Source organism: Aptenodytes patagonicus, chromosome 1 (assembly GCF_965638725.1).
Source record: "Aptenodytes patagonicus chromosome 1, bAptPat1.pri.cur, whole genome shotgun sequence".
NCBI classification, from domain to species: domain Eukaryota; kingdom Metazoa; phylum Chordata; class Aves; order Sphenisciformes; family Spheniscidae; genus Aptenodytes; species Aptenodytes patagonicus.
Window position 1 is genome coordinate 119,666,378 of NC_134949.1, and position 12,568 is coordinate 119,678,945.

The 12,568-nt window shown below is 46.0% G+C and overlaps 1 protein-coding gene across 2 annotated transcripts in view; it reads right to left on the reverse strand.

Moving 5' to 3' along the window:
• The window catches only part of CYYR1 (cysteine and tyrosine rich 1), a 62,402-nt gene extending 51,194 nt beyond the window's left edge, over nt 1–11,208 (reverse strand). Inside the window, exons 1-2 of one of the 2 annotated variants that reach the window (XM_076352443.1) lie at nt 11,112–11,208; nt 8,818–8,923 (exon numbers count right to left, since the gene is read on the reverse strand). In XM_076352443.1, the coding sequence (XP_076208558.1) occupies nt 8,818–8,923; nt 11,112–11,208 (203 nt within the window). Of the gene's footprint in view, nt 1–8,817; nt 8,924–9,051; nt 9,107–11,111 lie in introns of those variants that run through there. The other variant, XM_076352451.1, reaches the window with a different exon arrangement.
• Between the last annotated feature and the right edge of the window lie 1,360 nt (nt 11,209–12,568).

Here is a 12,568-nt window from a genome sequence, read left to right on the forward strand (position 1 = left end):
CACAGTCCTTCTATGCTTCAATAGCAGCGTAGCAAGTCCACAAGGCACCTAAAAATAAGGTTCACTGCGTCTTGGCTGATGAACAGATGTTTCAACAATAGCTGTATATCCTTAGTACCTCTTGCGCTTGTGACAAACTGTACCACGGGCCTCAATAAAGAGAGGGAAGCTGGAACATTCAGTATTAAACCAAGCCTCCCTTGTGAGCAGAAGGAATAACTCCATTTAATGATAGCAGTAAAAACCTCTTATCTGTGTGGATGAGCCAACAGAGGGAGACACGATGATGAAACATGCCTGCCCAGTTTGTGGTATTAATGCCTCTCGGTCCCATACTGAATATTTACGTATGGAGGAAGTCCCAGGAGAAATCTTGTATTTTATAAAAATAATTCATTACAGGAAAAAAAAAGGTTTTTATGATAGTGGAAGTGATTCTGAAAGTAAATGTCACAACTTTTTTCTTTTTTAAATAGAGAAAACTCATTGAGAAAACCTCATTGAATTTCTAAAGATTATACTAACTATGGAATTTCTATCTAGTTGTGGTTATAAATCTCGAAGGAACTTGGGGCTGCCCAGTGAATTAATAGTTCATTTCCTTTAATTTTTAATAACTCACTTATATACGCCGAATGTAGTTTCTGTCCCTTAAAGAGGCACATTAAGATTAGAATGAGAGTTTATCTTTCTAGGACAATATTGTTCAAATATTGAATTAGTGCTACAAGTTTTATTTGGATTGGCTGCAATTACACTGTGCGCAGCACCAAATGGCCCTTTTGCACAGCTTTTGACCCAGAAGTATCTTCATTAATAACCCTGCTCTGAGTTGGTGTGGTATTACTTACTACAGAGCAACCAGTACAAAATGCAACAGACTAATCCTCTGAGAATCCCGCGAGCTCAGTGAAATCGCAGAATTAGCCAATAAAACAGAACTTCTCCAGCTGGGGGTAGGGGAGGCATGTACGCGTTGGATGTGCAGGGAGTGGATGAGTCAGCTGAGGTGGGATTTGTCTTGCGTATCTCCTGACCCTCCAGGAGTGACACACCTTATTAAGCAGCGCTTGAACTGGGAGCAAGGGAGCATGAAGTGGCAGTGAATGTGGAAGGTACCATGGTGATTAAGAAAAAAAAAAAGAAAGAAAAAAATGGTTTTTTCTAACACTCGGATTCAACAAGGTACTTCAGCTTACAACTTGTCCCATTAGAGCCAAGTGCATGAAATCCCCACTGTAGTAATTAGCTTATTGATTTCAACAGGATGAGGACTCTATCCATTGCATCTCCTGACCGCCTTGAAGTTACAAATGCATTTAACTACTTTGCTGAACTGGTGCCTAGCAGACTATCTGAATTCTCTCGAAAGCTCTGGATGTACAGATGACGGAACAAAATTACAGATTCTTGCCAAATTCAGAGGTGGACCTTTCCCCCACGTGAAAAAGGGAAAGGTGTGGGGCGGGATGTAAAATAACAGACAGGAGGTAAAATTCTTATGAAGAAAGGACAGTCCTCTTGTGACCAACATAATCCCCAGGGCCAGCCTTTACGTCAGTCTTACTAAGCGTTAAGAAAACATTTACCTTTTACATGACCAAACCTTATGGGAAAATCCTACAGGCTTCCAAAACAGACCAGTGCAAGTGATAAACACAAAATTATCTCTTCTTTTCACTGCAAAATCTTTTCAAAATAAACAGTGCAGTATAAGCAAGCTAATTTCACTGAATTCGTTATGAATGTTTATTTTTCCCCCTTAGTGTTTTCTGTAAGCCACAGAGAGCATTTCAGTGATTTATAGCTTAATGCTTCCATTTTCAGGCCAAATTCTAACAATCTTCCAAATGATGAAAAACAGATGATCCACAGGGATGTCAACCACTCAAGTTTTAGCACAAAACCGTGCTAGCCTTTTTTCTTATGAACAATTGAACTTGCATGTTTACAAAGACTTACAGTTTTCACTAAAAAAAGTATTCTAGTGCTTAGGGCTACCTACTAAAATAAAACACCCTAATCTTCCAAAAACGATCAAACAAACAAAAGAACCCGGTCCCATTAGTCCCAAACATTTCAAAACAGTTAGTCAGACACCCAAAAAACACAGAGGTGGGAGACTTAAAGCGGGAGCTAGCTTTTGAGAGCCGCTGTATGGCAAGCAAAACAGTTTTTTCCCATTTTGAGCTGCTTGTCACAACACAGGGTCAGAAATAAAAACACAAAGCGCTGAAGAAGAGGCGCCCTGTGTTTTAATTCTGGTGCTGACAAGGGTTTCCTCTGCAGCCATCGTCAAGAGCAGATACTGCTCTGGTCATAAATCTGATCGCACATTCTTCGCTGAAGGATATGAACTGGGACAATAGGCATGGAACAAAAAACAACTGGAAGTTCAAGCACTTCACAAAGGTCACGTTTTGAATACCAGTTCTCTCTCTAGCAGATCTTACAATGAAAATGTGGTTCTACATCTTCCTCTAAGCTGTGGTTAATCAACCCCCTGCACAGAGAGAGTTGGATACCTCTCTTGTGGAGGTTTTCCCGGGCTGATGCACGGATAGCATGCTTCCACAGGTACTCCAGATGTTGAAGACCAAGGATTAAAAGGCTGAACTGCTATTTACCTCTTAGACAGAATGAAAAGGAAATGGTTGTAGTCTAATTATCAGTCTTGCCCTTACTGATGACATGTTTATAGCCAGCCCCCAGCACTCAGCACAAGCATCCTCAGGCTCTGCTCTGTGTGCTCATTCATGAAGACTCCTGATCAGAAGCCACATCTCAAGCCAAATGGAAAAAATAATTATTGAACCAGGCCTTTGGCGCACCTCTGGCATCGTATCAGAAGTCACAGAGCCAGAGGCATGAAATGGCAACTGCCAGGTAAATTGCAGTTTTACATATTGTCCCAAAGTGCTTTAATCATGGGAAATTTTGAATATTACATTGGTGAAGAGGAACACAATTTTATTTTAAGCAGAGTACCATACAACTGTCGTGCAGACACAGAACCATCCCCAACCCATATGCTGCTTCACATATTTACTGTGGGATGCCTGAAAGTGTCTAATTTTAATTATTTGGAATCTACAGCGAATGCCAAACTTCCTGAATTTTTTTTATTCATTATGAACTCCAGAGGCTGCATCTCTATATTCCTAATTCTTAAAATGTTAATTCTGTCCTTTGGTGCACTCCTCCTCCATACCCACCCTCCATCCCATATTCTCATATCAAGTGAATCAGCTTAAGGGACAGTCTTCCTCTCACGAACAAAAATGGCATTCTCTGAGGTCAGCTGCTTTTCTCAAAAGTACTACTGATATAAAGTACTCCACGTCAAATGCCACACTTAGATACACTACACACGGCTTTTTCTTCAGTTTTGCAGGCTGAGGCATGCACACGATTTTTATGCCAAATGTATTCTCTGCTTCTTTTCCTCCCATTCTCTCTGTCTGCCTTCCTTCCTTCCTGGCCACATTGTGCAACTTCTAGACTTAAAACAAAACAAAAAACCCACCCAAAAAACTCACCCCCTCCAACATACATTAAGTTCATGTAAATAACACGTGATATTTCAGCAGTCACTGAACAGGCTGTTGCGTCCTCCTTCTCTCTGGTACGATTTTTCTACCTACTCTCTTGCAAATCACCATCCACTACCTGTAGTGAGATCACAGTTCTCTTAAGTTTTTCTCTACTTTTTCCTCCAGATACTTTTGAAGCCCTTGGAATCATGTGTTTTGTTTTATTTTGTTTTGTTTTTCTAAATAAAAGTTGCCTTAGAGTAAGTAATTCTGAAGACATTTACCAAGAAACTTCATACGCTTTGCAATGTAATGTAGCATCACTGCATCTTAGCTTTCTTCTTCTGCTTAAGCCAATATTCCAGTTCACTCCCCTTAAAGACTTCCCAGGAAAATACGGACCAATCACCAGGGCTGAATATTTTATCAATGAGTTTTCTTAAATACTGTCGGCCAAATCTGGGTGTAAGTCCTGTCATTTCATATTCAACTGGCCCAGCAGTATTAATCTGAAAGAACAGCTGGACTATGTGTCCTCTTTGCTCCATTATTTACCTGGAATCTGGGATTATTTCACATCAACTCACAGCTGTTGGCCATGAAGTCCTGTGAAAGAGCAAAGGCAGCATCCAGAACCACCCCTGACAGCATCTAACTACTGACATCTCTGCCCAGAGAGCTCCCTGCGGCTCAAAAGTCACCTGTGGGCCACAATAAACACAAGGCACAACGTGGCGGAGAAGACTAAGCTGGAAATTAGCCCACAGAAAATCCACCAGAATATGCATAAGGGCCAGACAATTTGAGGCCTCTCAGAAGCAAATACAAAAGGCATGGTCAGAAACACACGCTCAAATTTGGGTTCTGCAGAAGAAACCCCTTTTGTACCGACTCCCACCTCTGAGGAGCTCTGGGGTTTGAGGCTGGAGCTGAAGGCAATAACCAGATGTCTCCAATTCCTCTGAGTGACAGAAGGCAAAATGCTGCCGGTTGGTTAGTTAGGGAGATACTGTTGTTGTGGGCAAACCTGGAGCACTTGTCACGGAGAAAACACACTGCAGTCCTCGCAGTCCCTAGCCCGGCAGCAAGCTGCAGAAGCAGACGCAGCACAAGCAAACTGATAAAAGGTCAGTCACAAATGATTCAATAGCTTAGATACTAGCTTCTGAGGAGGAGGGCAGTTTGAGTTTCTTGACTCAAAGGGCTGGGATGGTGCTGAAGGCTGGGAAGGGTGCCTCCAAGCTTTCTTCTGGTGGGGAGTGAGAAGGTGGGCAGGAGGAAGAATCTGAGCGCTCAAGCATCCCTGCACCTTTTCCTTCATCCCACAGACAGAGTTCCGTTACGTTGCACGTCCAAACACAAATCTGTAATTTGTCCAAGAAAAAAACATTTTTAGAAGGGCTAACTATTAAGCGCTAGATGCCGAGCAAATAAACAGGAGGAAATGCATATGCATCAGAGGAAATAATGACAGGCTGTAGCTATTGAAAACCAGTGGGAAGGGAAATATAGCTGGAACATTACTGCTGTAACAACTTGCTCTGAAAGGGCATCATGAAGGGGGGGGAGGAGGAGGAAGGATGTGTTACTTTACATTAGAGATGCTCATGGGATTACAGATGACTCAATCACAGACCTCGAACGCTTACAGATTATACCTGTAGTTCAACTGAAGATGGAGTTACTGCAACATCTCTTACAGGCCCTGAAATCCTAATACTAGAGTGAGCCGATAACTGCATCTGTTCTTCATGTGTGCAAAGAAAAACAGGCTAATCACAGATGCACACAGCCTGGAGGATGTTTGCTGAAAACCTCATCTGACTAAAGAAAAAAATTCCCTGGTGTCCTAAAAAGATGACGATTTCTTAAAATAGAAAATTCTAAAACCCTACATGGAATATCTCATGTTGAATCTCATTTTAATGAGTGAAGAGAGTTAAATCATCAACTAAGAGCTACAAGCAACTTAAGTATCAATGATCATGATCCAGTCACACTGACTTTGTTTTAAAATCAGTATATACATTATTGCCTGCTGTTTATAGTCTGTTTGCACAATTGCTGGCATATGGGTCTAGAAAGAGAAGAGTGAGAGGCGTGAAACAAAACAGAGAATTGTTTAAAAAGAACCTGCTGCACGCCAAAAGGCTTTTCCAAAACTGCAAGAGAGAGTTACGCTTGTGAAAAAAAACCATCCCAGAGAAGATAAAGAGCAGAAACTTCAGAAAGACATGCAGATTTATAAAGAATGGAGAGAGCAGAAAAAATAGTGTAAACAAATGAAGAAGCATAGGCAACCTCTAAAGAAGCAGAGGAGCCGATACAACACTGAGGACTACTAATGGTGTTTAAGACAGTAAAAAGGCACTTCTGAAAGCACCCACGCAGATCAAGTCTGTTGTTTGGTGCAGACAGTAGGATGAAAAATGATGACACGGGAAAATAAGGATATTAAAGAACAGCATTACATGAAATTATCAGGACACATAGTTTGTTGGATTACAAATGGTTCTTTAAAAGATTTCAATACACAGTTGTTAACAGAAAGACATAAGCAGATTAGGTCACTAGCGGCCATTTCCAAATTCCAGAGATGGTGTCTTCTTCTAATACAATTTCATCAGTCTGTCATTTGGGAGTGAGGCAACACGAAACTTCTGCAGTTAAAGCTTGCACATTCAAAAAAGACCAATATAGTGCCAAATAATGAAAAGGGAAGGTTATTCTTATGGAGCATAGTTAAAGTCACAATAGCATCTTTTGCAATGCAACTAAATGCAAGGTAGTAAACCTAGCAAAGACCAGTTTGCAGGCTTAAAGCAGTAGACATGCTTTGAAGACCGTGACTTAAGGACTTAGAGCTGGAACAAATTGCTAGAGTTCATTTATGTCTTCTGTAATCATCACAGATAGCTGCTTCAAAATGGGTACTCAAAGAAAGATACAGGAAAAAATAATCCTATCAAGGCTTCTGCCAAAACCCTGTGCTCAGCCCTGCTAGCCACACTTCAAGAAGGAAGTGGAAATACTAGAGGGAGCTCAAAGGAAGGCCAAAGAATTGACCCCTGGGCAGGGCAAAGCAAAACAAAGCAAATCTTACATGTGAGGCTGACAGAGTTCACCCAGCTCAGTGAGAAGGTTGAGAGCTGTCATGATGACTATTTAGGGCCACATTTCAAACTCGCAGATAAGTTAAGAGCTGACAGTAGGAATTTCAACCTTCATTTCCCAGCAAAATTTCCCAGCAGTGTTAGTAAATGAACTATAGGACAGTTTGCCAGGACAGATGGTCAACTCATTAATGCCCGAAGTTTTCAAAATGAGATTACACATGTTTAAAGAAGACATGCCCAAAACAGCTTCTAGGGGGAAAAAAAAATCTATGGCTCAATCATGCAAAATGTCAGGTCAGAGGAGTATAATGACTCCTGACTGGTCTTCAAGTCTATGAATTGGAGTACTTAACCATAAAAAATGAGAAGAATCAAATGTCTCCTTTGAGACATGTTGTGGCAAACAGCAACTTGTAAGAGCCCCTCCAGTATTCAAAACTATCCAGATACACACAAACCTTTCCAACGTGTCAGAGCCACTCGCGCTCAGCTCTAAATCAATAGCTGTTTACATTTGTTAAATAAACATACAAAAGACTAGGTGTCAACCTGGAGCTGAAGGCATGGTTTTCATTTCAGCAGTCACTGAAGAATCCCCTGGTCAATCCTTTCCAAAGCAGAGCTCTGACATTAGGCTAGACAAATGCCAGTGACGTTCACGTGGAAGTGGGACATGAAATCCACTTGCTTTGTTGCTCTATGGGAAGCCTCCTTTTTATAATGTGATATCCTATGCTATTGTGTCCATCATTCCTAACCACATGTGAACTAGAATAAGGTATTCAAAAACAGCACCTCCTTCTACGCGTGTAAATGGGAAAGCAATTTTGGAATGAGAAAAGAAAAAAAATATCAAAGCAGACATTCCCTAGGTGAGCAGGAAAAAAACTCCCTTGTCATTCTCCAACAGTAATCAATCTTAAGTGCATGCTTTTTTATTTCCAGAGGAATGAAGGATTCTGGTGCTTTATCATCATTTTACTTACTTTAGCCCAGGAAGTGTCTGATCTGCTTTAAAAACTGTGGATCAATTCTATATTAAAACACTATCACTCTGCCTACTCCTTCAAAGTGCTATAAAATATGCTGAAGGGAACACTGGCATGCTCCCCAGGTACCATGGCTCAAACAAAAGCTGCAACAGAGGAGTCTTTTTAGAAAAAGCAACTACCACCTTCCCACACACTCCTCCTCAAGCACCGAGCAGTCCCTATGACGTACCTCTTTTTCCTTTTCTGATTTTAGTCACAAATATAAACCAAAAATACGTCACAGACTGCATGCTAAAGGTTAAGAAATTACTGGTGGGGTTGACAAAACAGAAGGTAAGATGCCCTATCTTGAAGAACAACATTTTATGTTTTGTTTAGGTTTGTCCTCGCACATGAATGTAATACTTACGGGCTGTCACTTAAATTAAGCCCAGAACCTAGAGTCAGGTCCACTAGCACGCAAGCTTCTCTTCTTCCTCACCGATGCAGAGCTAATGGCTACACTGGAGCCTATGTTTTTAATCAACAGTTTACTCCTACATTTTTCTCTAGATAGGAAATACTCGTAACCAACCTATTTCACCCACTGTGTATTTTTTAAGCACTGTGAAACATGCTGTTCAAACCGCAGTGTTAAAGGGTCAGATTACCCTCACCTAGAATCTATTCAGTAAATTCCACCAAAAGCCAAAACACCATTTTACAAAAGCAAACAAGTCAAAAAAAAAGAAAAGAAAAAAAAAAAAAGTACTCAAAGCAAAAAGAATCTCAAATCCAAGTTGTTTGAATAGTGGTTTAACTCAGGTATTGTAACAAAGCATCTCAACAAAACCCACAAGATTTCTATTCACAGCCCTTTTCATTTGAAGAGCTTGAAACAAAGTTCTCACCACCTCTAAAGCTTACTTCCACCAATTATATTATTGTACACAAGCGAAGGACATAACCCTAAATTTTAGCAAGCTTTCTGGTATGCTTCAAAAATGTGTGCAACATGAGACTTTAGAGGAATACCGATGTTTGTTACCAGCAAGGAAAAAACAAACCAAAACAAAACCAAAAAACCCCAGACCCTGCCGCTGTTTATTGACGAAACACAGTTTCCCGCAACCCAATTTTACATCAAGTCCATGAGCACAGCACATCAGTTTTTTTCTAAAGCACAAATATACTTACGAAAGGACATTCCCAATGTAGGCATAATATGAACAGCAGTAGGGAGTAGTCCCATCACAGCAGTAAGCTTTGCAGTCATTATCACACTGAGCCAGACAATCTTCTGCTGAATAAAAATAACATTCATGCGGTCAAATGGTAGCAACAACAAACTGCTGTACAGCACAGCTTTAAAGAAAATGCAATCTAACAGTTTTATACAATCACAGGACTTCACTCGAGGCGCAACCTGACCTTGTAATCCAAATGGCAGCCCATTCCCACTCATTCTGCATTTCAGTAGGAAGTTCAGAGTTAGGTGCTTTGTGTATGGGTATTTTGTAGTCGGCCTTATCAGTCCCTTCTCATATATAACCATTTAAAATAAAAAAGAGCATTTTGAAACGCCAAGACACCATGGATCACCTTTTTCCATTCCAGCAAGCAGTCCAGAGAGAAACCTGAGGTCGGGCTGCCTGTCTCGCTGAGCTGCAGCAGAGGAGAAGGAAGCTGTCTGGGAACTAGCTACCTCCCCCGGTGCCTGCCCAGCCCCGGGTGTAAATTAGAGCTGCCTGGGGCGCTTTCATCCCCTGCCAGCTGGCAGCGGCTCCCCTTGCTCCGCTCCAGCTCTAGGGCCATGGCCACCATGGCACGGCACCGCATGGGGGCCAGCGGTGCCCTCTCTGCCCCATTGCCGCGCCACAGACTGTCCTGCTGAGCCGGGGCCACAAACATTTCCAGCAGCGATGCTCTGCTGGACTGAGGAACAATGCAAATTGTGAAACAACAGTAAGAGAGCTCTTTACAATTAAGAAACATGGAAGAACACGCATCCTTCTATTGCCGTGACAAGCTATTTTAAAGCTATCGACCTCTTGTCTCTGGGTACTGCTACTGCACTGTAAAAGCGTCCTCACGAGTCCCACTCTTCCGAATCTCATCCCAGTCTCTCCCCCACTGCAAAGACCTCAGCTGCAGCCTGGATGAATCCAGACTCCCTGCCCTGCACACTGTCACCCTTGATGACCTCTTCAGTCATGCAAACGCACGCTGCCACAGTGGAGACGTGAAAGCAAAGATGATAAAGTATGCTTCTGCATTCCGGATACGCTGTGGCTCTTGTTCCTCAGGCAGCAGATCACGCTAAGGGGTTCCTGCTCTCCCCGTAAGTTTTACTCCCATTCCTGTTACTGCTTTTCATCCATGCCGGCCCAGCTTTTGGTGTGCCGGGATCCAGGTAACCCTACCTCATCTCAGCTGCTGCCATGCTCCCATTCCTGCCCCACCTCTGGCTGCAAACTCCCACCTCGCACCGAGACTCCTTGGCATGCTGACTGCGTAGTGAATGGCTCATGCTGCTGATCGATCCATCCCAAAACCCAGCACCTTAATCTTGGTCTAGAGATTGTAGCAGGTCAGTTCTCTGAACCTGCTCATGCTTGGTCCCTGCTTGAAAACAAGTGCCAGCTGAGGGTGAGGGCCGGAGAGGGCTGTGCGACGCAGCACGCGTCAGCTCATGCGGCTGAGCCTTAAACCTGTATAATTACCCCTGTATTAAAGAAATGCACATGCACAAAAAAGTGGAACAACTGACCCGTCAGTCTGAAGACCAGCCACCCCAACAAGTGAATTGGTGCAGCCGGAGGGACGGCAGTCTCCAGAAGGAGAGGGGAGGCCAGCAACTGGCACAGGCCCTGCTGTGAAGGAGCAGCAACGGGGGGCGACCGCCGTGCCCGCATGCGGGACCCCCCATGCCAAGGCTTTTGCACTGTTACCCTTGCAGGACTCCCCATGCCAGCAGCTTCAGGCTTTTGCACTGTTACTCATTTTTTGGCACGAGCACTCGTGTCTCCGGCTATGTCCCTAACGCGCCCGGCAAGCACAGCTACTCGACCAGAAGCGACCGCAGCAGCCGCTTGTGGCTCGCACTCCCGCTCGCTCACCAAACCCGGCGGTACCGAGGGGTGCCCTCGCCCTGCCCAGAGGTGCGGGGCCGGGACACCTCACGGCATCTCTCCCGAAGGGCGTGGATTTAACCTCCCTGCCGCCCGAGAGGGACTCGCACACAGCACACGCTGCCCGAGAGAGGTCTGCTGAGACACCCCGGAGAGCCTATGCCAACTCCGGCTGCCAATTCAATCACCGACAGCAAGAAAGAGCCCCTGCGTCTGCCTTAAACCGCCGCGCCCCGCTGCCCACGGCGGCCGCCGGCGGGGGCCGTCGCCGGGCCCCGGCCCTCCCAGCCCCGCTCGCACCCGCCGCCGGCGGCTTCGCGGCTCCCGACTCCCAACACGCACCCGCCCGGCCCCGCTGACCTGCCAGGAGGAGGAGGAGGAGGAGGAGGAGGGGGGGGAGCAGGGTCCCCCAGGCGGGGCGCCCCTCGGCCCGGCCGCGCCGCCCCGCTGCCTCCATGCCGGCGGCGGGCGCGGAGCCGCCGACCGCCCCGGCGCGGCGCGGAGGCGGGCCGGGGGCGGCGGCGGGCCGGGCTGGGGAGGGTGGCGGTGGCGGGCGGCGCCGTCGGGGCCGGGCCGAGCCCGCTGACCCCCGCCGCGGCGGGGCCGCCCCCGGGCTGTCCCGGCGGCGCCGTGGGTGGCGGCGGCAGGGCCGCCCCGTCGCGGCACGGCCCGTCACGCTTCCCCGCCTCCCGCCGCCTTTGTCCGCCTCGGCCCCCGCTCGACCGGGCCCGGGCCCGGGCCCGCGGGGGGAGCCCCGAAGGGGCGTGAAAGGCTTGCGCCCGTCTTCCTCCCGCTGCCGCGGTGGGACGCTGTGTTCGAGGGGCTTTCTGCTGGGATTAAAATCGCGATTGTTTGTAAACTGGGATTAAAATCGTGATTTGTTTGCAAGCGCAAGAGCAGAATCGGGGTGTGGGGCGGGGAGCGCTCTGGTAAAGGTGGGACGCCAGCCATGCCGGCGGCTGTGATGACGGCAAAACCGGGCTCCTTCCAGCGTGGCTGCCTGGGCCCGTCGCCCTCTGCCTGAGCCAGCTCGGCAGCCTGCTGCCGCGGGGAGCCACAGCGCGACCCTGCCGCTGGCTGAACACCCCAAAGGCGCTTGTCCGTGCCGTTCAGCAGCACACATTTTCCATGACCAGGCCAGAACCATACTCCGCCTGAAGGTATTTTTCAAGGGTCGCTTTTGGTAACCGTTTAAACGCTGCCGTAACTAGACCTGTGCGAGAGTTCCCACAGAGGGGGCCCAGAAGCCAAAATATTTACCCCCTGGTCTCGCAAAACAAAAGGGTTAGCTGTGACTTTGCACGAAGGGCTGCAAGTCGAGGAATGCCCTTTGAAAGGTTGAAGTATGTGCACAAAAATGAGAAACATCCACAGGTGTTTCTGCTCATAAAGGGCTTCCTGCTGCTGGCAGCTTAGAGGGGAAGGCTGACAGAGAAACATGTAACGAGATTTTTTTAAAGGATTTAGCTCTTCTACACCGAGGACAGCAAAACCCTAAACCACCAAGCCAAATTGCCTGAAAGCCGGTTGTTTTGTTTATCAAAGCACAGCTGAGTGTTTTTTTAAATGTAGGCCAGAATCTGACCATCAACAAAGAAAAACAACTCTTCATGTTTTTAACTACCCTGCAGCGTGCATCCCTTAGTTTGTGCAACAGCCTGAATTAAATGTACAAAAGGAAATTTCAGTTATCTGTTAGCTGCTGAGAGTAAAACTCGGACCAGGTGGGTAACAATTCCAAAGGAATTGCATCTGCTCCCTGTGTCTTCGTCTGGTCACAGGCCACAGTTTGTCGCTGAACAAATCCCTGAAAAAAT